Below are 24,755 nucleotides of genomic sequence, written 5' to 3' on the forward strand. Positions count from 1 at the left end.
GAAATGAAATCTTGGAATGACTAGTTGACCTTAAAGCCAAGAAGTGCCTGATACAGAACTTGAAACCAGATTTCTCTAACTGAGAAGACTGTTCTCACTGAACAATAAGTTCTTACCAAAGGACTTTGTCATCCCAAAGGTGACTCTACTTCTTAAAGCTTGAGAATGCACATTTACCTTTGTCAAAGATGAAGAAGCAATTTTGATACTTCAGAGAAGAGTATCAAAGTAAATTGCACCCAGAAGTACATTCCAAGCAATGTTTTCCGTACATGCTGCCAGTTACATTCTCGTTTTGCCTGTGGATGTTGAGACAGCTGTACAGGCTTTCCTGAGAAATGTTATCACCCAGGCTGCATGATAATGCAAAATACACATAACTCCAAAGAGGCAAATCCACCTTTGGCATGACATTAGCTTGTTGCCTCATTGTGAGGTTTTAGGAGTTTGGGTGAATGAGAAGGAAGAAACAAATTATTATTTAAGTGTTCTTGTAAAACATAGAAACTAAGTATTCTTTTCTGCTTTTAGCTGTCTTCATGATTTCCTCACCACCAATAAGCCAAAAAGGCAGTTGTATACAAAAAGAACTAATAACTCACTATCATATTCCCTATGCTCTTTGCGATGTTTCAATATCTATTCATTTATTTAATGTTTCAGTATTTATAAAACTGGAGTAAGAGTATGAGACGTTGTTAGTCCTTTCAACTACAGCCCAACATGCTTTGCTTGCTGCAGCTTCTGTCCACATGGCAACCTTGAGCCTTTCATTCTAGGGAAAAGAAGATACATGCCCCCCTTAACAACATCAGGACCAAGCAACTGTCTCACAGAACTTCTGAATCACACCAATAGAGTCTATTTCCCATGCCCTTCAGAAATAGCTTTGAAAGAGTATCTCCCCCCATAGTGTTATCTAGATCTTGATATCTAACTGAATCTGTTTTTTTCCAGATTTCCCCCAAAGTTTTGAAGTTTCTCCAAAAGCTAAGACTATGGTTATTAGAAAGTACGCAAAGAAGCAGATGGCAGCCCAGAAGGCATGTGAGGCACATGTGTTCTGTCTTTATTTATTTTCTGATTGCACTTGCAAAGGCTCTAATGAAAAGGCACGTTTTCTTTATATCTAGCTGAATAACAAATAGGTACTGGTCAGTTACAGCTCCTAACCAAGGGAAATGAGCCAGGGACACCGCATTACAGCATGAAAGAGTGTCCAATCTATAAACAATACACAGCACACACACACACACAGACACACACACACACACACACACACACACACACACACAGACACACACACACACGCTCATGAATATGAAAACAGGTAGAAACATGATCAAATGCCTACTGTCACCAGGTTCATAAGCAGTGGGGACTGAGTCAGCATCTTGACTTGAAAATAATAAACTCACATAAAAATCAGTTGTAGTCATCTTCTTTGGCAATGGCCTTGCTGTTTTGTGGGTCTACCTGTGAACTGTGAAGAGTAGCAGTTGCATGCAGCATTAAGTATTGAGGCTTTGTAGGTTGCCCACTGTACACGGAAGTCATATCACAAGTACATTTGCCCACCACAAACTCAGCCCTCCTCCACTCTGCTACAGAGAGCAAGAAAGAGGGGGAAATGAAATCTCTGTGTCTGTCCTCATGTTCTTCATCATTGCAACCAGCCCTGGGCTCCCAGGAAAGACCAGGTCCAGTGGAATGGAAAGAGAAATATCATGAGCTAAGTCTGTGGTTTTAAGATTCCATGATCCAAGTGATAGAAGAGAAGAATCCAGATAGCAATTTTGACTATATGAAATCTTCTCACACATGCATGCATGTAAACACCACACCACACCCCCCCACACACACACACACATCTTTCATATTACCCCTATAGACTGAGGGCATCAACTTCCTCCCTGGTAAACTAGCCTTTTCCAAGATGGTTGTGTCCTGTTAGGATTGAAGGAAATGGGAAACCGAACATCAGCTTATAGAGAAGGAAATTCAGCTATAGGAAGTTTTCCTGCAACCTCTAGTGAGGAGTCTAATTTCTGGATGAATCTAAAAAAAAAAAAAGGCAGACTTTCCCCCTGGGAACTTCTCTGGTAATTACACCATAGAGGGGGTGACAATGCTTCCAGACAATGTTTTTCAGAGACCTTTGGCGGTGTGTCTGTTAAGTCTCTAAAGTGAAATGTGACTGTCATGATTCAACTTGTTCATGGTAGAATAAAATCTACCAATTAGTTGTTTTTGTTTTCTCCATTACAGTGTGAACATACTGAAGGATGTCTTCAAGGCAGTAACATTCAACCTTCCTACATTAGCTGCTTCCAGTGTCACAAGGGCATAGAAAGCCTTCGTCGTCATCTCCATTTCTCCTGTTCCCTCTCTCGGCTCAAATGCTTCCCCTTCCAGGAATCCTTCTCTAACATCCCACGTAGTCCATTGACACTTGTGCCTCCCTCACTGCTGGTACCTACCGACAGGACCAGCTTTAGTCCTGTGTGTGTTGTTGGGCTCGGCATTTGTGTGTCTTGTCTGAACACAGCAACTGTTCAGTTGAAGTTTACAGAATAAATGGAGCGAAGATTCCCTGAGTAATAATTAAGATGTCTCACCTATTTTGCATCAATCTTAATGTTACCCTTCCAGGGAACATAACCTTTCAGGCAAAATTACCCTTTCAAGGTAAATACGTTTTACACATTCTATCAGTGGAAACATTGGGGCTCAATTCTGTGAAGTATCTTGAGTAAAACCACATAAGCAATACTTGGTGTGAACTTTGCCCTGAAACTAAGATTCCTTTCATTATATCATTTCCCTCTTAGAAATGGACATAGGGATAAGAGAAATTTTGTTCAGTTCAGCAAGAAAGAATCTGAGGTTTGGGTCTGTATATACCAGGACTGCTACAAATTTATAGTCTAAAACAAAGAAGGAATATAAAACAGTCCAGTGAGTACTAGCTAAGGTGAGCTCTACACTATGACTCAATCATCAGTAATTGAGTCCTTTAAGACGATTCTAGTAATTATCACTAAAAATTACTAGCACAAATTGAATACTGTCTTTGGCTTACTATGTGTTTTACTGTGCACCCTTTGATCTTCAGAACTGCTCTGTGGAGACAGATGCCATTGTTATCCCTATTTTACAGACAAAGAAGCTAACATTGATTAATTTGTCCAAGGTCACTGTGGTGAAGGAATGGTGGAAATTTACATCCAAGAACAATTTTCTCTTCTCAGCATCTCTTCTAGGTGGAAAAAAATAAAGCCTATCAGCATGCTTTGAGATCAGCTGGACCCTAGACAGGTCATGCTGGGACAGAGACAACCTGGGCTACATAAACCCAGCTGCTCCACAGTTCAAAGCTTCTCCTTCCCTGACCAACTCATCCTCAGAAGGATTCGCAATCTGGTGACCATAAAGCCTTCAATGAGGCAGGAAGAAACGTACACCAGGCAGTTACAAATTACATCCATCTCCACTCGTGCTAAGATATAGTCCAGGAAGTTGTGTGTCATGTCAGTTGTTCTGTGTGTGTATGAAATTAGCAAACACTAAAGCCTCCCTCAAATTAGGCAATTTCACAACGATGGAGGCTCTTTAACAATGGTACATCATTTTACCTAATGGGATCTAATAAGGCACAGCGGTCGAGTCGCGGGGCTTCCCTGTGACTGCAGCATCCCTTATATTCTATCTAGCACCAAATCTCTCTCCTGAGATCCCTCGGAAGGATGGATGATGGCAGTGCTCTTGTGTGGCATTCATCTTCATGAATGAGCTGTTCCATCTCCTCTCACGAGCGGAGATAAATGTCAGAGGAGATCAGCTGCGGTGTATTACATGGCCACTCAGCACCTACAGCTTCCCTCCCTCTGCCCTTCAGCATCGAGATTGCTTTAGACCAGAGCTGGGAGAGGACTGGGAAAGGTATGAAAGCTACAAGTCAGACAGAGAAGCAGGCCACAGGGGAGTAAATAAAACAAACCAACGTGTCCTTGTTTACTTTCTGAGAGGCACAGAAAAATGAGCCCACTCATTTGGTTCTTCCATCTCCAGAGTCATTTTCCCCCCTTGGTAGAGTGGTCTTGGAAGTAGGTGGGATATGGAAGCAGAATAGAAAGAATAGCAGGGGAAATGACTGAATTGTGCACACAGAGACAATCTTAAAATTTCTCCTGAATGTATTGTTTAGCTGGGTAATTAAAATCTCTAATGTTTAGTGTGGGGATTGACCTGACTTGTCTCTGAAGTCCATGTCAACCATATAGGATGAATAATTACAAAACAAGTTTGATTTGGGGGCAGTGGGATCAAACCCTCTGCCCTGTTTCATTCCCTGGAGAGATTACAGAAACCACACTGAACTCTACATCAGGTGCGTGTGTGACATGCAGCGCAGCATCAACGGCCCCAGCGAGGGTTTTCCTGAGAGGAAAACAGGAACGATGTGGCCCTCCCTCTGTCTTTTGCTTTTAGCTTCTGGCAAAATATTTAAGTACCAGAAGCACTTTTTTTGTTTTGATGGATCTGTAGATTAGCTTATCTAAATTAACCCTCTCAGAGCAGACAATCGTCTTTGTCATGTTCTGTTTAGAAATCACAGAATGATGACATCATGAAATCGCAAACACACAGAACAGGAAAAGAGCAAAACGTACAAGGATGAGCCCCAGAACTCCCGCCCTAGCTTTCTCAAGAGTGCTATGTGTGAAAGTAATCTGGTTAGATATGGAAAACTACCCCATTTGTTCAAAACTATTCAAAAGTGTGGTTTTCACGCTTTCTCACTGGCATTTCCACACTCAGATTTCTCATTACATTGAGCATCCTAACATCCCTTAAAACACGACACTAACTGGGAATTTAAGATCATGGTGACAACAGAGCATCTGAGTTCGTCCTAACACAGAGAAGAGTAGGAAACAAAGAGGTAAGGGTCCCCCTGACTGACACCCCAGAGAGAACAAACGCAGGAGTGAAACAAAGAAATTCTCTACAGCACATCAATTCACAGATTGTGATGGGAAACTGGGCAGAAGAGGTTGTTCAGTAAACGTATTTCATAATAGACAGAGGTGTTGTAATCTGTGGGCGAATGGAGATTACACATATCTAGCCTGTTGTTACATCGTATTATTGGAAACGTGTTAACATCCTGTGGTGAATAATTGTAAAACAAACTGCATCACAATGTAGCAGCCTTATCCATTCATCTCTGTTACATTCACGGCTGGAATATGAAAAATGAATTACATTATACATGCATGGTTTTCATCGTACCCCTCTGTTACTCCTTAATCACATAACAATTGTCTTGTTAATGAATCTAAAAGCTATTAACATTGGCTTCCCTTAGGCCAGAGCTGTGCTTTTGGCTATGTGTCTTCATCTTTCTCCTCTGAGGAGACACCTGTTCTCCTTGAACTTTATTCTTAATCCCCAGTTCCAAGAAGAGCATCCCACTGGCGAGCTCTATTCCATTGGTTTAAAAATGCAAAACCTTAGGTTTGAGCAATCCTCCTATCTCAGACCCTAGCAAGTTTTATATTAAGTCTTTTACATCTATTGACACTAACTGTTTTCAGAGGAAATTAAAAGATATTTCTGACACAATAAAAATTAGATTCCATATTTGTTCCCGGCAATTGTGAACTCTACAACCCTGAGGTGATTTTTAACCTAAATCTCCCTGTACCATAAAAGGAGTCCTAGGGGTCCTAAGATAAGTGGGCCAGGAAGTAATTGCCATTTTGTGAACGGAAAAACCAACAAAGTTGTAATATTTTGCTATTCTTCTAAAGAATATATGAAAATGCTGCTTGGATCCATATCTTAATACATCAAGGACTGAAGCTGCCAACTCCTTTATTGCAGAACGTTAGTCAGCTCAGCTCTGGGCATAGTGGGCTGGTGTTGTCTCTATAGCGATTTCTGCTTTTATCCAAACAGAACCACAGGACCCCTGACCTTTCCTGTCAATACCATCCCCAGAGTCTTGAAGCAGAGAGACATTGAGTGAATGTACCTTCCTTCTCCTAGATGTTGATAATCATCCTAAATGCTAGATTATCTCCTAGTAGTATGTTAGGGACCTGCTGTAATCTTAGAAAGAGTCTTTTTAAGTCTTGCATTAGCTAAAAAAAAAAAAAAAAAAAAAAAAAAGGCACTAACCTATTGATTTTTATGAAATCTAGCAATGAGCTAGAAAGGCATTGTGTAAAATCTACCTGTCCTAACATTTCTTAGCCTCTATTTATGTATTTGAATTTTATTTTCCATATAAGAAAAATGGGCATGTAAATAACAAATCCATTTAATTCATTAAGAATATGGATAATTTGAGTTTTTGTCACAAGTCTGCTAAGTAAATTGATGAAACTGGCTGTTGATTGAATAATAAACATGAATAATGCAACCCTCTGTCTTGTTTTGTACACAAAACTGTTTCACGATGGAAGAAGGCTTGCATGTGTACATTTGTCATCTAGTCATATCCCTGCACCCTTGAAAAGTAGAGCACACGTGCATAGGGACAGGACACAGCCTCTAGACTTCCTGTTCACTGAGTCCAGTGAAAATAGGTGAGGACCCAAGGCTTGAAGCATGAATTACAGCTTCAGTATGTGTAACTTCTAAGACTTAGCGATAAAGTTCAAAAGGTTTTTTGTTTGTTTTTTGTTTCTTGTTTTTTTCGAGACAGGGTTTCTCTGTGTAGCTTTGCACCTTTCTGGAACTCACTCTGTAGCCCAGACTGGCCTCGAACTCACAGAGATCCACCTGACTCTGCCTCCCGAGTGCTGGGATTAAAGGCATGTGCCACCACCACCCAGCTCAAAAGTTTTAACAATCGTGTGAAGAAAAACTAATCATTTTCCAGGAATTCCAAAATTACTGAATAGGGGTCTAATGTAACATGTAACCTAAAATACCTCAGGGCAAGCATTGACAAGCGTGGCAGACAAACAGGTTGTGGATGTTTATAACAGCAACAGAAAAAAAAAAAGAAAAAAAAAAGAAAAATTTGAGAGCAAATGTCCATGCAGATCACATGAAGCCAACGGACATACTTGTAGTAACAAATTTCAGAGCCTGTCCGTATCCAGGCAGGTCGGCCGAGAAGAGCCTCTTTTACAGAATACAGGGTCGGCTGCATCCCTACGAAATAAAAGCAAGACTTAATCCACAAGAAAAGAAAAGAAGCCAAATGGAGAGCAGAGCAGTAGGCTGGATTGTGACCCCCAAAGACACCCAGTTCTTGATCCCTCAAGGCTGTGCTGTGAATGTTCATTATATATGGTGAAAGAGACTTTGCAAATTTAATTAAATTTAGATATTGAGCCAAGGTGATTATCCCTGTGGGTCTTGAATGTAGCCACGGATGTCCTTATCAGGAGGAGGCAAAGAGAGATTTGACTAGAGCAGAGAAGCAATGTGACCAGAGACATTAAAGGTGTTGTGTTACTACTGGCTTTACAGAGGAAGGTGCCATAAGCCAAGGGGTGTGAGGAAAGCAGCTCTCCAATTAGGAAAACAACATGCATTCTTCCTTAAAATCCCCAGAGAGAATGCAGCCCTGCATACACTTAAACCCCCACCTTTTGTGAAATGAATGCAAGACTCGAGGCTCGTATTTTCTCTTTCTTCAGGAATGAGTGTCTGTCCTAGACAGTATGGAATAGAGGCAGGGCCTGACACAGTATGAAATAAAGGTAGTACTCACACTTGTTCTTCATTCAAAGCCACCAAATATATTACAAGTGAGCTACCCCAAGTAGATCATCGGGATATAAGCATTTCCAGAGTTTTCTGGGTACATAAAGCAGTGTTCAGGTAGGTTTTGCAGCTCTCCTGTTTTGCAGCAAGCAGACCAATATCTGAATATCACTACTTAGAAGATGAAAAGCAGAAATAAGTGAGAGCACCTTCCAGACTCCAAAGTTAAAACTGTGTACCTCAGAATGTACTGCAGTATTGTGTGCACTACTCACATTCTGTGGAAGGGTGAGAAGCCCTCACTGTCCTTCTGTATTTTTGCACTATGCCCTTAACTGGCTACTGCCCTGCCACCCAGGCAAGCAAAGACCACCAGTCCAGCCTCAAGCCTTCTGGGACCCCAAAAGGGCTTCTGACAATAACGCAAACAATCAAGAAGTGTCACCATTCGTGGTAGCTACAGAAACCCCCTGCTCCCTCATAGGTCATACCATAGTTGAACTGGCTGTTGGGTTTCTCACAGTTGATGACGTTGAAGCGGTAAGGGATGGCAGCCCTCATGCCGCTCACCTTGAAGTAGAACCACTGCTGGTGCTGGGAGCTATTCACATCAGCATTGATCAACAAGTCGTACTCAAACCTGTAGAAACAAGAGCAAATGCTGGAGCTGCTCCTTTAAAAAAAAAGTGATATTTTTATCCTAAGTCATGCATACTCTCCCATTCCTGACCCCAGATAAATGACATTTGTCTTAGTTAGGATTTCTATTGCTGTGATGAAACACCATGGCCAAAGCAGGTTGGGGAGGAAAAGGCTTACACTTCTATACCATAGTCCATTATTGGACATAGTCGGGGCAGGAACTCAAACGGTAAGAACCTGGAGGCAGGAGCTGATGCAGAGGCCATGGAGAGTGCTGCTTATTGGCTGGTTCATCATTACTTGCTCAGCCTGCTTTCTTATAGGAACCAGGACCCCCTGCCCAGGGATGGTGCCACTCACAATGGGCTGGGCCCTCCCCCATCAATCACTAAGAAAATGTCCTACAGCTGGAATTTATGGAGGAATTCTCTCAACTGAGGTTTCTTCCTTTCAGATAACCCCAGCTTGTGGTAAGTTGACACAAAACCAGTCAGCACAACATTGGTTAGTGATAATTATTGGAACAGGATCTGAGAGTAGAACAGAGCTAACTGATGGAGTCCCACCTCTCGCTCTGTGGTGGTCAGGACCACACCAATGAGCTCACCATGCAATCACTGACGCATACTCCGCTGGGTGTGTAAGCCAGGCCTACGAGCAATTCGATGACTCTTATTATCTACCCTTCTCACAGTGCTCGCTCAAAAAAGTAGTCATTAAAAATCCTTACTAAAATGTTTATTTTCTTCCAATTCACTCTGCTGCTCTAAACTATAGCTGATTACTTAGGAGTCTGCTCTCTGATCAAAGACAGATCGAGAGAGAAAAAAACTGACCACGGCAGCAACTTAGGCAGATTCTAGACTGAAAACGATCCACCTAGGAGACTCTTAAGTAACTATTACCTTCTGGGTCCTTTGATTTCGACTTTAGAAATAAGAAACGGTGTAAACAGTGTAAACAGTGACTCCCTTTCCTTAGAAACCTATGCCTACATTTGGGTATGTATAGCTCAACCTCTCTCTCTCTCTTTCTCTCTCTCTCTCTTTCTCTCTCTCTCTCTCCTTCCTTCCATACCTAAATCTATATTAAAATTTTTCATAACAAACTCCAATGTTGTTGTAAGAAAAGCAAAAACAAACAGAAGCCATGGGACCAGGTAGAAGCTGGGCTGATAGTAGGAGAAGTAGGTTGCAAAGTTGACGTAATTGTCTTTTTCTTTAGCCCAAGTAACTTAACTTGTCTCTGTCTTATGTGTCAGGTTTTGTTGAAGCAGTTCGTGTACAAAAATAGAACCAAAAAAAATATCATATCATATATAACTTTCCCCCAATAATTAACTTCAAAAGTGACTTGTTAAATCTGAGCTATGTTAAAGTCATGGTGAGCATGTGTCCCTGCAGAAGGCCACGTTGACTGAGTGCTTACCATGTGCCATGCACTATTCAACGGGTTTTATGCATACTAATTAATTCTGTTCAAAACAACTACAAAGCAGGTGTTACTCCTATCCTCATTTTGCAGTGAAAAGATAAAAGCATGGAGTGGCTAGGCAACTCTATCCTAGGCCACCCAGAAAATAGGTAAAAGGAGCCCTGGTTGTATGATTCCAGCATGTGCGGCTACTATACCATTAACTATTATAGATGGCATGATTTACTAGAAGTTGGCCTATAGAAAAAGGGTTGTGTAACTAGTAAGTCTAGTCTACTAGACTATGGCAGAATTGTGTTCCATCAAGGAAGCATGTAAAAGGATTACCGCAACTCCTTCATTTTAGTTTTGTTAGGTCCATCCCTCATCTGCCCTTGCCTGTGGAATCATTTTCTGTTAAGCAAAATCTCATTGGCAGCTTTTGCCAGGGGTTTACAGCAAGGTCACTAGAATGGAGGATAGAAATCTAAGGTGGTTTCCTCCTAAATACAGCCCTGCTGAATTAATACTTTGGGGTAGAAGAAGGAATAGGGAATGTCATGTACCCTTCTGTGTCTACAGGTCCAGTCTTGGCATAATGGAAGCATAAGTATGTACTGAGAGGATTCTCTTACTCTGAAATGTGCAAATGCTATTTGGAACAAAATTATATGTATGCATGTAGTGAACAGTTTACCTTGCTAAGGTATCAGCCAATGGGTTCCCTCATTGTCTGTTGACAAACATTTGAAAAATGAGAGAGAAAAACTTTTATTGATAAGTAGCATTTGCCAATTTTCTTGGTAAAGATCCTATCATAATATCTGGTTTCAAGCTACCAATATGAGGTCACTAAACAGATAATGGTAAGCAATGGCTGACACTTGCTCTCCTGTGCTGACAGAAACCGTACCTGTAGCTCTTCTTACTTACTCGCGCACTTGGATGGCTTTTCGAAGATTTCCTGATTCAAACTTGGAGTAGAATCTTAAGCAGTCAGAAACAGGGCCTTGCACAGGCCTTTAAGGAAACAGAGAATATGTGAATATGTCATATTTCTGTGCTTGGACACAGTTTTACATTCCTTAAAGATAAGATGTCTCTTCTAATGTTTGAAACAGAATAGTCACCATGCAGGTTTCAGAACAAAAGTGGATTACCAAGATGGAACACAACTATTAACTCCTATTAACAGAATCCTCCATGCCTCCCATTCCAAGAATGTTCAAGACCACCTACCAAGGCTCATCTAAACTGAAGACAACTTTGTTTATAACATCACTTGGCTGGAGGAACCTCCGGACATCCTCAAGGATCTTGATCCTTGAAAACAAAATTGGAAACAATGTAAGTGTGAGTGCCCACTCTTTACCTCAGTCTCAGAAGTCACTAGAAAAACACAGAAAAAAAGCTGCTTAACAATGCCCCAGCCTTAGGATCAAGGGGTACAGACATCACCAACCTTCTTCTTTCTCCTCTTTTGTAAAGCATAAGGATACATGAACAGTAGGAATGCAAGGGAAGGAAACAGATTTTGTTTAAGGGATTCATAGCTTGAAGAAAGTCATCAAGAGAATCTGGGCAAGGGTACTGAAGTTCTTCTGGCTGTATGAATAAGAGATTCCTCTGCACTGAGGGAGCTTTGAGGGAGAAATTACCACTATTGACTATTTGCATCCTTGAAGCTTGGGTGGCTCCAACAAGGCTTCTGTTTCATATTTATTCTGTACATTTGTATTCCTTGGACTCTATTCTCTAAGGCTGAAGTCAGCCTTCTGTCTGAATGAAAAGAAAAGTATCCGTGAGATTTAAATAAGAGGAAGAGAAGAAGTTGAAGGGGGATTTCTTATCTCTCCTCACATTCCCAATTAATTTTGTTGACATTGGGTAGGAGAGTGGTAGAGCTGAAGTGAACCCAAAGCCTGGACCGAGAAGGAAGAGGGTCTGTGCAGAAGTAAGACGTGGACAGACCACCCACAACATCTTAAGCCTGAGGAGCCTAAGCATGGCATTCATGTTGAGGTGAGATCAGCCAAGAATTCATGTGGGAACTGTTCTTGAACCCTACCATCAAAAGAATAATTTGCTGAAGACATGAAATTTAAATTTAAAAAAGATGCTGGTCTGTACATTTGACTCTACTGGCTTCAGATATGGATAACCATATTTTCCCTCAGGAGAAATATGTTTTCCTTCCTCTTATCAGATTTAATTTTAATCTCACTGTGCTGATCCAAAGACAATGCAGTCTTTCTTGAATTCTGGGAATAATCTCCAGATTTCCTCCCTGGAGAATACGTGGGGTGTTTTTCCACCCCTTCCTCGGTGACAGAGAAAAAACTCTTTCCAAACACTAGAACTATGGAATAGAAATATGCCATTCTTCTCTATCAACAAGAAATCAATCTCCGATTTGTAGTAAATACAAAAGAGATTTCAAGTAATCCATTCCTTGTTTTTCTGAAATGATTCCTTTTAGGAAAGGTTCCAGTAGGTGACAACACTGGATGATGCCCCCTGTTGTGATAGCTTACCATGGATATGACTCAAGGGTTTATATTAGAATCATCCAAGGAATTCTCTGCCCAGAAAAACATACCTACCCACAATTGGTTAATAAATGCTCCAGTTTAGAGGCAAGATTATGTGTCTCCTAAGGACTTTAAGGTATTCTAGGCTAATGCTCACTTTCCAACAGTTAGAAGATTATCTATATAAACCACTCCATATATAAAACTATTTAAAAGAGAAAATCTGTAACTTCCAACTCAGTAACACCCTCACCTCTGTACTCCCCATTTGCGATTCAGCATGGGCTGAGCAGTGGGAGGTGGACAGTGCCCCCAGAAATCAGGAAATGCCATCGTCTCAAATCCCACAGCAGATCTGGTTCTCATAGCATGGGCCATATAAAGACAAGGATCATGGAAAGGTGTATGCTTGGGATGTGTGTGCAGAAGCTTCTCTGTGGCTTCATTGCTTTCCTCCGGCTCAGGGAAGTTGGAAAATGAGGAAGTTATCCTTGGGGAAGAAATTGATTCTATGTCCCAAGCAGCCTCTTCTAGGGAAACCTGGATGCCAGAGGTATCGTGTCCAGAAGAATCTATCCCCAAGCCATTTTGTTGTATACTTCGGTTCGCATTTGTTAGATGCCTTTGTTTGGAAGACGGCTGTATCCTGGACTTCCCTGACTTCACTGTGTCCAGAATGGAAGTGTGGACTGTGTCTTCTCTTCCTCGTCCCCAGGAGCTGGGCTCCTTGTTGAAGCACTGTTGTCTTAGAGAGGCAGCATTTGGAATGTGGTTGTGATTGGCATACAGAGTGTCCTCGAGGGTCAAATCATCTCCATATTTGGGTTCTAGTTCCTTCAAATCCAAAGTAGAAAAAGGTCTGTATTAATGGTTAATTAATTCCTTCCAGATAGATAATATAATTTGATCCTTATGCTAGCTGTCTGAATTCAAAACTAAGTATAACCCTTGTGATTTAGTCAAAGAATTAACCAAAGGAGGAAAAAAAAAACCCTAAACTTAAAGAATAAACAAATGCCAGAATCACACAAAAGTCAGGTTCAGAAGGGGATTTGGATGGGTCTAGTATGATTCTATACAGTTTGAAAAAAATTTTGCAGCCCCCCCAATCCAATTACAGTCTGAGAGAACAATCTCATTTATAGAGGCCCCAGTGATACACAAAGGAAAGCCTTTCACTATGCCCCCAGGCAGTGCCTTTGATATGAAGACAATTCCGTGGTTTTTTTTAAGTCTTTACACTGAACTGAAATTTTCTTCACTGAAACTTTGACCACTGATCATCTTCTGCTTTCTAAAGTGAAATAGGATATATCAACTTCTTTCTATGTGTGCCTCTCTCTGCCCTTTGATGTGGCCAGACTCATAATTTGTTAAAAGCAATAAGAAAATAGTAGAGACCAAAAGGCATGTCCAAGGCTCGATATCAGCAAGAGCAGCAGCAGCAACTGCACACTGTGTTAGCAGCAGTAGATCCAAGGTGTACATTTGCCTGTACTGATTCCAGAAAGCCTGGAATCTGGATGGTGACCTTTAACAATCTGTCTACGGTGATGACCTTCCTAATTTGGCAAAAGAACACCTAAATCATCCAGAATTTTCATTTACTTCTTATTGTGGAGCCAGGGCTCTACACCCACGCAGCAGGCCATAGTAAGTAATGTGTAATTTCATGTCAATTCTATCCTAGAGTATCAGACCTTAGGACCCTTGAAAATGTTCTGGTCTCACTATCCTTCTCCCTTCTCCTTTTCTCTCAGAAGGATCTAGGAACAATGGTGGTGATGAACACTGTGATCCCTCTGGACACCTCTGTTTGGCTTCCCAGGTTCTGCAAAGATCACACCATGCATCACCAAGAAGTAGACTACGGCCTGTGCTTACCTCAAAGCTACAGGAGAGCTCAGGACACATAGCATCATATTGTGCCAGCTCCTCCTCAGGTCGGTCAAGACCAGGTTTAGAACTCAGTTTGTTCATATCGGTTTCCAAGTCATCATCCTACAGAACAAAGAATGGGTCATAGTCAAGAAATCCACCCTGCAGGGTATCAAGACAAGATACATATCTGCTTCTTTACCAGGTGAGGCCATGAGTTCCTTATCTTTAGATTATAATGCTAGCACAGCCAGGAGGAAACTTAATATACTAGGTCATATTTTTAAACTTAAAAGAATGAGGTCATAACATTTTTTCAGCATGTATGTCAGCATTTACTAGCCCTCATCAGAAATAAATATGCAATAAACTATGTAAACAATAAAACATGCTATAAGCAATTCTTCGTATTGTTCATAAATAGTATCATTGCTGCCTCACCCTTTTTTACCTGGCTACCTTTGCTGTTTGGATGTTTCACATGCACAAACATTTAAAGAGCATTTTCTATGAGCAAGTGTCTCTCTAGATACTACAGAGTCCATGGTGATGGAACAAAGGTCCAATGGTCCTGTGGGACTTGTCTTTTAGTAAGAGAACTGAGACAGAAATAAATAGAGTACAGTCATTTCTAAAAGTGGTAAATGTCCTGAAAATGCTGGAGGATGGAGACAAGATTGGCATTAAGACTGGAGTGTCTGGGTCTGAGGCCCTACTGCAGCTGGGTCTGTGTTGATGTCAGTGGCCCATGTTACCACCGAGGGCCATTCGTATGTCCACGGACTGTTCTGTCACCTGAAGCCATGTTGAGGTCTGTAGACCATGTGGCTACCAGAGGCCATACTAATCTGAGTGTCCTGCACTGCAACCTGAGGCCATAGCAATGTACAGGCCTGTGCTGCCTCCGAGGGCCAGGTTGGGACCATGGTCCTACTGCAGTCATGGTCTCTGTTGATGTCTGTAGTCCCTGTTACCATCCAAGGCCAAGTGGATGCCTGTGGTCTATGCTGCAGCCTGAGACCATGCTGATGTCTGTGGTCCGGGCTGCTTCCGAGGGCCTTGTCTAGGTCCAGGACCTGTTACAACCAGGACCATGTTTGTGGTCTGCGCTGTCACCAGAAACCAGATAGAAGCCCATGATCTGTGTTCCTGCTGACTGTGAAGCAAAGGGAAGCTACTTTGGCAGTGTTATCGATGATTGCAGATGCACAGTTGAGAAACAGGGGCATGGAAGACTTCTGTGAAACTCCTACCCCTACCCCAAACCCCACCCTACTCTCAAAAAGTAGCAACCTAAACAAGAAGCCATCAAAGCGAACTCTTAAAATGTGTGATAAGGGGGTGGAAGTATAGCTCTCCACAATAGATGGCTTCCTTCAAGCAGAGGGGCAAAAAGGGAAGGACTCAGTTCTATTTAAGGGACAGGACACTGAGAGTTTCACCAAGCTCCAGTAAGAAGATAGATGGCACAAATTAGACTTATTTTTGTTTTTGTTTTGTTTAATTTATTTTTGTTGTTTTGTTGGAGGGGCCATTAGGCGGAGGGGGCAGACATGGAAGGACTGGGAAGTGAGTGTGATGGGGTGTATGATATAAAATTCCAAAATAAAAATATTATCCTGGGGGAAAAAAAGACTGGAGTGTGGGTAGCTGTTGGGACTGAGTGACCTGAGAAGGCTCACAAAGGAAGTCACTGTGGTGTACTGAGATCTAGAAGGCACAAAGGACAGTATATAAAGAAAAGGATTCTTTCGCAAGGAGCTGATTCAATTTGCTTACAGAAAGAAGATGCTGGAAGCATGGAGCTAAAAGGAAGATCATAGCAGATGGGATGTGAGAAGAGACGGCAGAGGAGCATGGCCAATGTAATCAGTTTCTGGGGAACAGACTGTACTGCTGTGCCTGTGTCTCTATGTGGAGTTAAAAGTTCACAGGCACTCTGAGTTTTCTCCTCATGGAACAAATCATATGAGCAATTATGCTTTCTTCTGGACCAGTATCCTGTAACAGCTTAATGGTGATGTTGACTCCACTTTGAACACATTTGTGCTTTCCAAGGGTTGTGGAGTCTTAGAAATAAAACATACCAAGAATGGTAATGTCCAAACTCTCTGCCTTTCCACAGCCTAGATCAAATATCCTTACTAAAATAGAGGACATATACCTACCACATAGAAACACATTTGTCAAGTTAAGGAAAAACCTGCCAATCCTGAAGGCCTAAATCAAAGAAATGTGGGAAATAGACGCTTATATTTCTGAGCCAGTGGAAAAGAAGAAATTGCAATGTTCCATTTATATTACATAATTTTTCTACAAACTCAAATCAAAAGAAAAGTAAATCTCCTAAGTTTGGCTTAATGATACATTCAGGCACCATTCAGATAGGCCTCCATACCTACTACTCTTGTCTCTACAAGCTTTGTCAGTCAGTCCTACTCCCCACCCTCAGTCATGGCCCAGGGTGGTCTCAACAAGAACACAATATGGCTAGCCATTGGAAAGACTGTCCCTACCAATGAATAAGGCTGTGTCTATAGTGAAAAGTGTCATATAATCTATAAATGGCAGCCTAGTAGATTCCACATGTGGTCATTGACCCACGCAGCCCTACAGGAAGCATTAGCAAACTGTGGTCTTCTGCTTTTCTTTGTAAATAAGACTTTATTGGGACACAGTTGCACTCATTAATTTATATGTCATCAATGACTGATTTCTTTGTACAACAGCGAAGTAGAATTGATGTGGAAAGACTATTTCTCTTCTACAAAGACGTGAAGCTGAGCCTGGAGACATGACCCAATCGGTAATAGTACTTGCTATGTAAGTATGAAGACCTGGGTTTGGATTCTAGCCCCACATAAAAATCTGGACCTGGTCATGTGTGCTTGTAACCCCAGTGCTGTAGGGGGCAAAGACAGGAGAATCACTGGAGCTTGCTGGCTGCCAGTTCATTTCCAGAACTGTAAGGAACCGTGGCTTTTTTTTTTTTTTTTCCTGACACAGGGTTTCTCTGTGTAGCTTTGGTGCCTGTCCTGGATCTCACTCTGTAGACCAGACTGGCCTCGAACTCACAGCGATCTGCCTGCCTCTGCCTCCTAAGTGCTGGGACTAAAGGTTTGCGCCACCACCGCCCAGCTAGGAACCGTGTCTTAATGGAACATGGTAGAGAGAAATAGAGCAAGACACTGAATGTTCTCCTCTAACTTCTATACGCACATGCAACCACACATACTTGCACACGTATGTGTGCATGTGCACACAAACACATCTACGCATGTACAAACACACATACGCAAACACACAAAGACCCTGCAGCTTGATCGTTGCATCTCCGGGAACCCTCATCATATCGTACAAGGCTGTTTCTACTCCTCTAAGGACGAACCTGCTAGTGCGTCCTCCTGTTACCTAGGATACTGATAGCTCCTCGAGCTATACAATATTTTCTGACCCTTTCTCCTTAAATTGGGGCTCTTGGGCACTGTCCCTGCCCTGCCTCATACTTGCTTACTCAAATCCTAAGTGCTAATTTGGTCTTTAGTAAGGACAACTCCCAAGTTCACGACAGTGTGAACTCTGGTAGTAAAAGTCCACAACTTGTTTCTTTTTGTATCATACAACCAACCCCCAGAACTTCGTCTGATGTACATGGATCATAACCAAGAAAGCATCTGAAAGGAAGAAAAGACATTCAAAAGGGAAGAAAGTGGAGGAAGGAGAGCGTGAGGGCACGGTGTACTCTGCTCTCCCCACCGTTTGCTCAGCCAACACCTTATCTCCACGTGCTGTTTCTCTTTCCTATGCTGACCATGACAGTATCTAATCAGAGCAGAACTTTTAACTCCTCAGACCTCCTACTCACAAGGTAGTCTTTTAAATATTTTTACTCAGATATAGGTCACATTTATCTGCAACTTTCAAATGAGAACATGACAGGCTAAAGGCCCAGGTCAACTCTGTAGGTAGAAAAGAAAGAGGCCTGGCTCCTCGTCCTCGTCATTGGCAGCAAATGCTACCGTGTTCACCAAGGAAAAGCTAATTGTTGGAGGGCCAGCTCCCCTAGGCTTGCTGTACCCCAAGGCAAGCCTAATTCCTATGCCACCCCATGGCTCCACAGCTCAGATTCACACCCAGTTCTCATCCTCTCCTCAGCCATAAGCTTTGATGAATAGCTTCCAGGCCCTCACCGATTTATCTTCTGCTTCTTTCTCAGTGGGATTTTCCTATTTGTTTAGTCTCCACTCCCTCCTACCCTTCCATCCTCTCCAGAGTGGAGTTGGGGAAAGTATCAGGACCCCCTCCCACTCTAGCTAGCTGTGTGGACTCAGGCCTGTCATCTACTGTGTCCCCCCTGCGTCAGATACAAGAGGCAACTGACAGTGCATCAGACATCCAGTTATCAGAGTGCAAGCCAGAGGGGAGTGGAAGGTGGCATTGATGAATGACTGCAGCAGCCCAGTATTATTCAAATGATTCTGCACGTACTCTATAGGCCTGCGTGGCCAAGGCACAGCAAAGAACCAATTTGCTACTGATGACTTCAGAAATGATTCTATTTATCAACAAAACCCTGGGACCGTCAGACTGTCAATAGCAGTCTACGCCCAGAGATGGGACTGAGAGATAGCCCCTAGATGTCTGCCACCACCATCAGCAAGGTGAGAGACTGCTCGGACAGAGAACTCCAAAACCTCTCTCCAGGAAAGGACAGAAGGGGACAGAGGAAGGGAGAAGAGAAGGAAGGAAGGGGAAAGGGGAGAAGAAGAGAGGGAGGGACTTGTTTCTTTTATTTTTGTATAACATTTTATACAAAAAGTGTCTGTCTCTCTGTCTGTCTGCATGTGAGAGGATGGGGGCCGCCTGTGTCTGTAGGTGCATGTGAGGGGATGCATATGCGTGTGTTTATGCCTGTGTGTATGTGTGTACATGTGCATGCATGTATGCACACACGTGAATGTGTGCATCCACAGAGGTGAGAGGACAACTTGGGAAAGATGGTTCTTGCCTTCTGACCTGTGGGTTCTGGGGATCGAACTCAGATCATTAAGCTTTGCAGCAATCGCCTTTATCTGCTGAGCCATCTTGCTGGCACAGAAGAGTTTTCAAGTTTGAATTTCACCTCTTGGACTGTCTCTTGGATCTTATGCTACAGATGACAAAATTACGGAACTATACATGGAGAAACTTACCCAACACTACCTACAGCAGCAGGAGAAGTGGAGACAGAATGATAGCTCATAGACCAACTATCACTTTTTGAGGAGGACGGCTGTCAGTGAGGAGTGGTCGGCAGTCCCTAGAGCTATTTTTGGTTCACGAATGAGGGGTAAAGTGATGGATGCTACGGGTGATGAGGGACAGAGAACAGGGATGCTGTGAAGCATCCGACAATACGTAAGAAACCCCCTAATAAGAAATATCCAGTCAATAGTCAAACAATGATAAAGTTTAAAATGCCTATCACAAAAAAAAATGCTATAAACAAACTATGTTCTTCAGACTGAAAAACAGCCATACCCATTCACTCAGATAGTGGGGATGGCAGTTTTTGTGTTGTGATGGCAAACTGAGTCATTGAAACAAAGAACATGTGGCTCCAAGAATATAAAATAATTACTATGTGAACTTTGATTTAAAAAAAATAGTTCAGTGACCTCCCTTTCATGGACCATTGTGTGAGAGGGAACCAGGAGCATCACTTCTTTGGGAACTGAGCTGCACACATTGCAAGGTAAGAAAGACTAATTCACATAGGTGTGAATGGGAATGCACAGGCCTGCAACCCTGTGCAGAATGGACAGGGGATAAGAAAATAGATTTATGAAGACACTTCAGGTCTAGCAGAATGTTTCCTAAAACATCCTTCTATGCACTTATTAAATACACCAACCCTAAGCATGATTCTGTCAGATAGAATATTTGGATCATAATCAATAGACCTGATTCTACAAACAGACTATGAACTAGATATAGCAAGATAAAAATGGCATCTGCAAAACCAGCAGCAGTATCTGTGCCTTCTAGACATCACTATCATTGGAGTGGCAACGCTGGAGTAAACACAGGAAGTGATACATTTTCTTTTGCGTACTGTCAGTATGGATATTGTGGCAAGCAAGGGCTGGTTTACCCACTTCTTTCACAGCCTCCACATCTGAGTCTTTGTCAATCTCCTCCTCACCATCATCTTCAAAATCTTCTGAATGGAAAAAGGAGACAAAAGAATGAGGATGCTCATTGTCTGGTATTTACACAATGCCTTGCATTTCTTGCAAATAAGGGACCCATTACAAAGCAAATGTACTGTATCCCTGCTCGCTGATTTCTGTACTTACTGTGCACATGAGCATATGCGAGCAGGATGCCATGACGCCTAGACTGATGCTCTATGTGAAATGGAAAATGAATTTGGACACAAATGACACTACTGTTACCCTCCCATTCAATTTGAAGTATTGATGCAACTGACATTGTCTTCAAGTTTACAGACCACGTGCACACTAAACTCATTGTAATTGAGATAGTGCCTCGATTAGGTCCCTAACTGTCAAATGGAGGAATTCATTTCAGAATTATCCACTCAGTTTAGAAAGTATCAGCTGCCACGTGACAAAAATTCCAACGGTGGGAAATCTGCTCCACAGAAGGAAGGTGGGGCAAACAGCACTAGAGTCTTTGACTTTAAGATCTCCCTGGAGGTCGAATCATCCACACTTTCCAATATCATAAAACATGTATCATGGGATTTAACATGGTGAAAGTTTTATTTCAGTTTTGTTCAAAAGACAAATTAATTCCACCAACAGACAGTGCAGTAAAGAGATTGGGTCACAAAATTGTGAAAAGATTGTTTTTCTTAATTAGATGAAATGACTGTGCAGGCATTCAGTAGCCACCAGGCAAAGCGATGACAGCTAATAATCAGGGACAATGTGAGTGAGCACAATGCTTGTTCTCTCTGCTTATAAAAGAGTCTACTCCTTCATACATGTCTCTAATGAGCTCATTAGAAGATCATGGTTGACCTGTACAACCGCTGCTTCTCCTTGATTCCCCATCCCTCTGACGTGTTGTAAAATGCAAACACTCATCTGAAAGCTGCCTTACCTTCAGTTAGAGCTTGTGGAAGCCCTGAGCTGGTGCTCCCAGGAGCTGGGAAGGTGTAGGCACTAGTGGCTGTGACCAGGGGAAGTGGACTCTCAGGGTAGCATTGCCTGAGGATCTGAAGCACCACAGAAGTCACAGGTTCCGTGCTCTTCTTGTCCAGGCAGGTCTGAGCAGAGAGAATATTATACCAGACCCTGTGCCCAGCCCCCACTCTAGGACATTATTTCAGATAATGAAATGCACACGGCCTAAGTGGACAGTAAACAGTCTTAATGTACAATGTTTAGTAGTTTGAACATTCCAGTGGAGAATAATATCTAATCAGAATCTGCCTTTTTATTTCTATGTTGCTGCTCAGATGGAACTGGGATGAATTTAGTTTGAAAGTAGGCTTGAACTTGTTTCAAGGGAGGCTGTAACTGAGGCAAGTCCTTCTCTGGGATGCATGAGGAAAGAGGAATGACATTCCTTCAGACACCCCTGAGTCACTGGGAATTATTGCCCAAGTTAGGGAGTGAGCGGCTGAATTGATGGAAGTCTTGCTTTTGTCTTTCTGCTAGTATCTGAACAGAAAGATACAAAGAAAAAAGAATAAAATATGAAACCATAAGGAAAGCCTAAGTAAATCCCATGTGCCTAAATTAGCCAATTTTGTATGTCTCAAAGCCCAGTGTTCTGATCCTGCTTGGTAACTACTCAAAGCAAAGAAAACTTGGATTTGCAGATGTAATATTTTGATGGTTATAGAACATGACAATACCTTTCTTTGCCGACACTGTGAAAAAAAATGTAAAAACAAGTTTACTAAATTGATACAGAGTCAGATGTAGCCCCGTAACTCTTTGGCCAAAACACATCCTCTTCCTCTAGAAGCTTAGAAAATGTGTTATGTGCTGAACTTGGTGCAGAAATACGTCCACGATGAGCCTCCAATCTGAGAGTGTTAAAGGGTGCAGAATGTTCTGAGACCAAGAAATTATAATAGGTGCTGAGCATCCACCACAAGGTCCAGGTTATGGTGCTGTCCTACTGTGGTACCTCAAAAGTCCACATTACAGGTAGCTCATGAGAGTAGAGAGAGAAAATATCAATAAAAATGTAGCTGGGGAAATGGTTCCACTAGTAAAGTTCTTGCCATGCAAGCATGAGGCTCTTGGATTGACCCTCCAGGACCCACATCAGAAAAGCAGACAGCACAAAGAAGCACATCTATGATCCCAGCACTGAAAAGACAGAAATTTAAGGACACAGAGATCTTGATGGTCAGCCAGCCAAGCCAAATCAGTGAGCCTCAGGCTCAGTGAGAGACCCTGTCTCAAAACTAGGGTGGAAAGGAAATGAACACAGCACTAGATATCAACCTCTGGCTTACACACACACACACACACACACACACACACACACACACACACACACACACACACACATACACACACACACAAGAATTAGCAATGAGGGCTTTGGATTCTGTCAGGGTTAGAGCACTTGCCTAGAGTGTGAAAAGCCTGCATTCAACCCCCAGCCACTCCTGCACACACAAAAAGCAGACTGTAAAATACAAGCGAGCCAACTTTCAAAACAGAAATGTCTTAATGCAATCAAGAATGCCCCTTTTCCTTTAGTGTGCTCAAATGGTCCCAATCAAGTGTCTCTGCGGACACAGCAGGAAACACTCCCAGTGGAAAATGAATTAGTTGAAGCGAGTTCAGCCCTTTGGCCTGCTCAAATGGCCTCAAGTGTTTGTTGTAAAGCTGTTAGTATTGGAAAAAGAGAAAATGGAGTGTAGATGAGAAAGAAGGAGAAGGGAAAGTAGATGCAGATTGGAGACGATGCTCTGAGCTTCAGCCTTAGGGAAAACAGAACAAAGACCAAGCCAAGAATGTCAAAGATGCCAACATTTCGGAGCCCAGCTCTATCTGTAATTGCCATTGACATGGACACTGATGGTGATTGATGGCAATGGCTTTTTTGCTTTGTGTGAGATGGTCCAGGTGAGAACCGAATAGAAAGAGAGAAGCAAGCTCATGCATCCTAAAAGTGTGGATCATGCCAGGAGCTGAAAGAAGGGGAGTGGGCAGGGTTGTTAAAATGTAAGAGACCAGGGCATTATCAACAGTGCCATATTGGGTACCTTCTTCTATTTGGAGAGAAATGTTTATGAACTTAAAGTTTGATTATTGATTCTGAGGAAATAGAATTTCCTAGATTCAATCATCACCATGTCCCTTGTTAAAGCAGCTGCTAGGTAGAAGGGTAAGTCAGAAGAGATCACTAGGTTAAGAAGTGAACTTGGGGGGGCTGGAGAGATGGCTCAGAGGTTAAGAGCACTGGCTGCTTTTCCAGAGGTCCTGAGTTCAATTCCCAGCAACCACATGGTGGTTCACAACCATCTATAGTGGGATCTGTTGCCCTCTCCTGGTATAAAGGCATACATGCAGATAGAGTACTCATACACATAAAATAAATAAATCTTTAAAAAAAAAAAAAAAGCTTGGTAAAAAGTCCCTATTGGAAAAAATACTGTTTAAAAGGCTGAAAGCCAAGTGGAAACATCAGTAAATATGAGGAATCCAAACCCTGGGAGTTTCACCCACAAATTGTGCACATGTTTCCATGTGAAAGGCTTAGTGCATCATGGCCAATTTATTCAGCATTGTTTCGGGATTCTTCCTGGACTGCTTTTTCATATAATACCTATCAGAGATTGCAACACAGGTCAACGTCTCTTAAAATGTAGATTCTGCCTTTTCCCATTTAGCTTCCTTTTACAGTACTAACTGGAGGCTGGAAGTCTGTTGTTTGCTTACCAGTGGGATTGAAGACATACATTACTGGGCTGCTAAGGAACTCCTTCTAAAGCGCTGCGTACATGTTTGCAGCCCCTCACATTCCTGGACTTCCTTTGGTGTGATATTTTTTCATTGTGTCCCTCTCCGCAATATAAAACTGTAAAGTCACCATCTTCTTTCTCTGCCGCCCTTTTAGATAATTTTAGTTCAGAGCAGGAAAACAGTCAATAGTATAGAGGACAGAACTAGGCAAGCATGTCAGCCAGGATGGGGGTGCCTGGTATCAGCAGCCAAAAGGGGAAATTCACAGGGACGGAGTGAGATTAGAGACTTGGAGGATCATGAGCCTACAGAGTACAAGGAAGCTTGGAAAAATTGAAAGCACTGCTTGAAACAGAAAAGCAGAATGCAAAATGTAGCTATTTCATGACTGAGAAGCTCTGAACTCAGTAATGACAGAGAAAAACCCAGAGGTGAGAGCAAACAGAAAATCAGATATTGGTTTGCGGTATCGTGTTAGTGTTTAGAGGGGGAATGCTATTTTTAAAAAGAATAGGGAAAGTCTAGGGACACGATGGTGGGAGACCAGCGCTCTCATTGGCTGCTTCATTACCCCTGCATGTACCCAGGTAGAGTCAATTTGGAAGGTGTCCAGAGGGGAGCA

At 42.3% G+C, this 24,755-nt stretch overlaps 1 protein-coding gene across 1 annotated transcript in view; it reads right to left on the reverse strand.

The window, feature by feature from the left end:
* The window catches only part of Agbl1 (AGBL carboxypeptidase 1), a 773,688-nt gene that overhangs the window by 649,272 nt on the left and 99,661 nt on the right, over nt 1-24,755 (reverse strand). The window contains exons 8-15 of the mRNA XM_052760219.1: nt 21,303-21,468; nt 20,330-20,394; nt 14,199-14,315; nt 12,568-13,148; nt 11,023-11,106; nt 10,717-10,803; nt 8,220-8,368; nt 7,083-7,170 (exon numbers count right to left, since the gene is read on the reverse strand). Of these exons, the coding sequence (XP_052616179.1) occupies nt 7,083-7,170; nt 8,220-8,368; nt 10,717-10,803; nt 11,023-11,106; nt 12,568-13,148; nt 14,199-14,315; nt 20,330-20,394; nt 21,303-21,468 (1,337 nt within the window). The remainder of the gene's footprint in view (nt 1-7,082; nt 7,171-8,219; nt 8,369-10,716; nt 10,804-11,022; nt 11,107-12,567; nt 13,149-14,198; nt 14,316-20,329; nt 20,395-21,302; nt 21,469-24,755) is intronic.

Source organism: Peromyscus californicus, unplaced genomic scaffold, assembly GCF_007827085.1.
Source record: "Peromyscus californicus insignis strain IS unplaced genomic scaffold, ASM782708v3 Scaffold_4__1_contigs__length_199733344, whole genome shotgun sequence".
In the NCBI taxonomy this organism is placed as follows: Eukaryota; Metazoa; Chordata; class Mammalia; order Rodentia; family Cricetidae; genus Peromyscus; species Peromyscus californicus.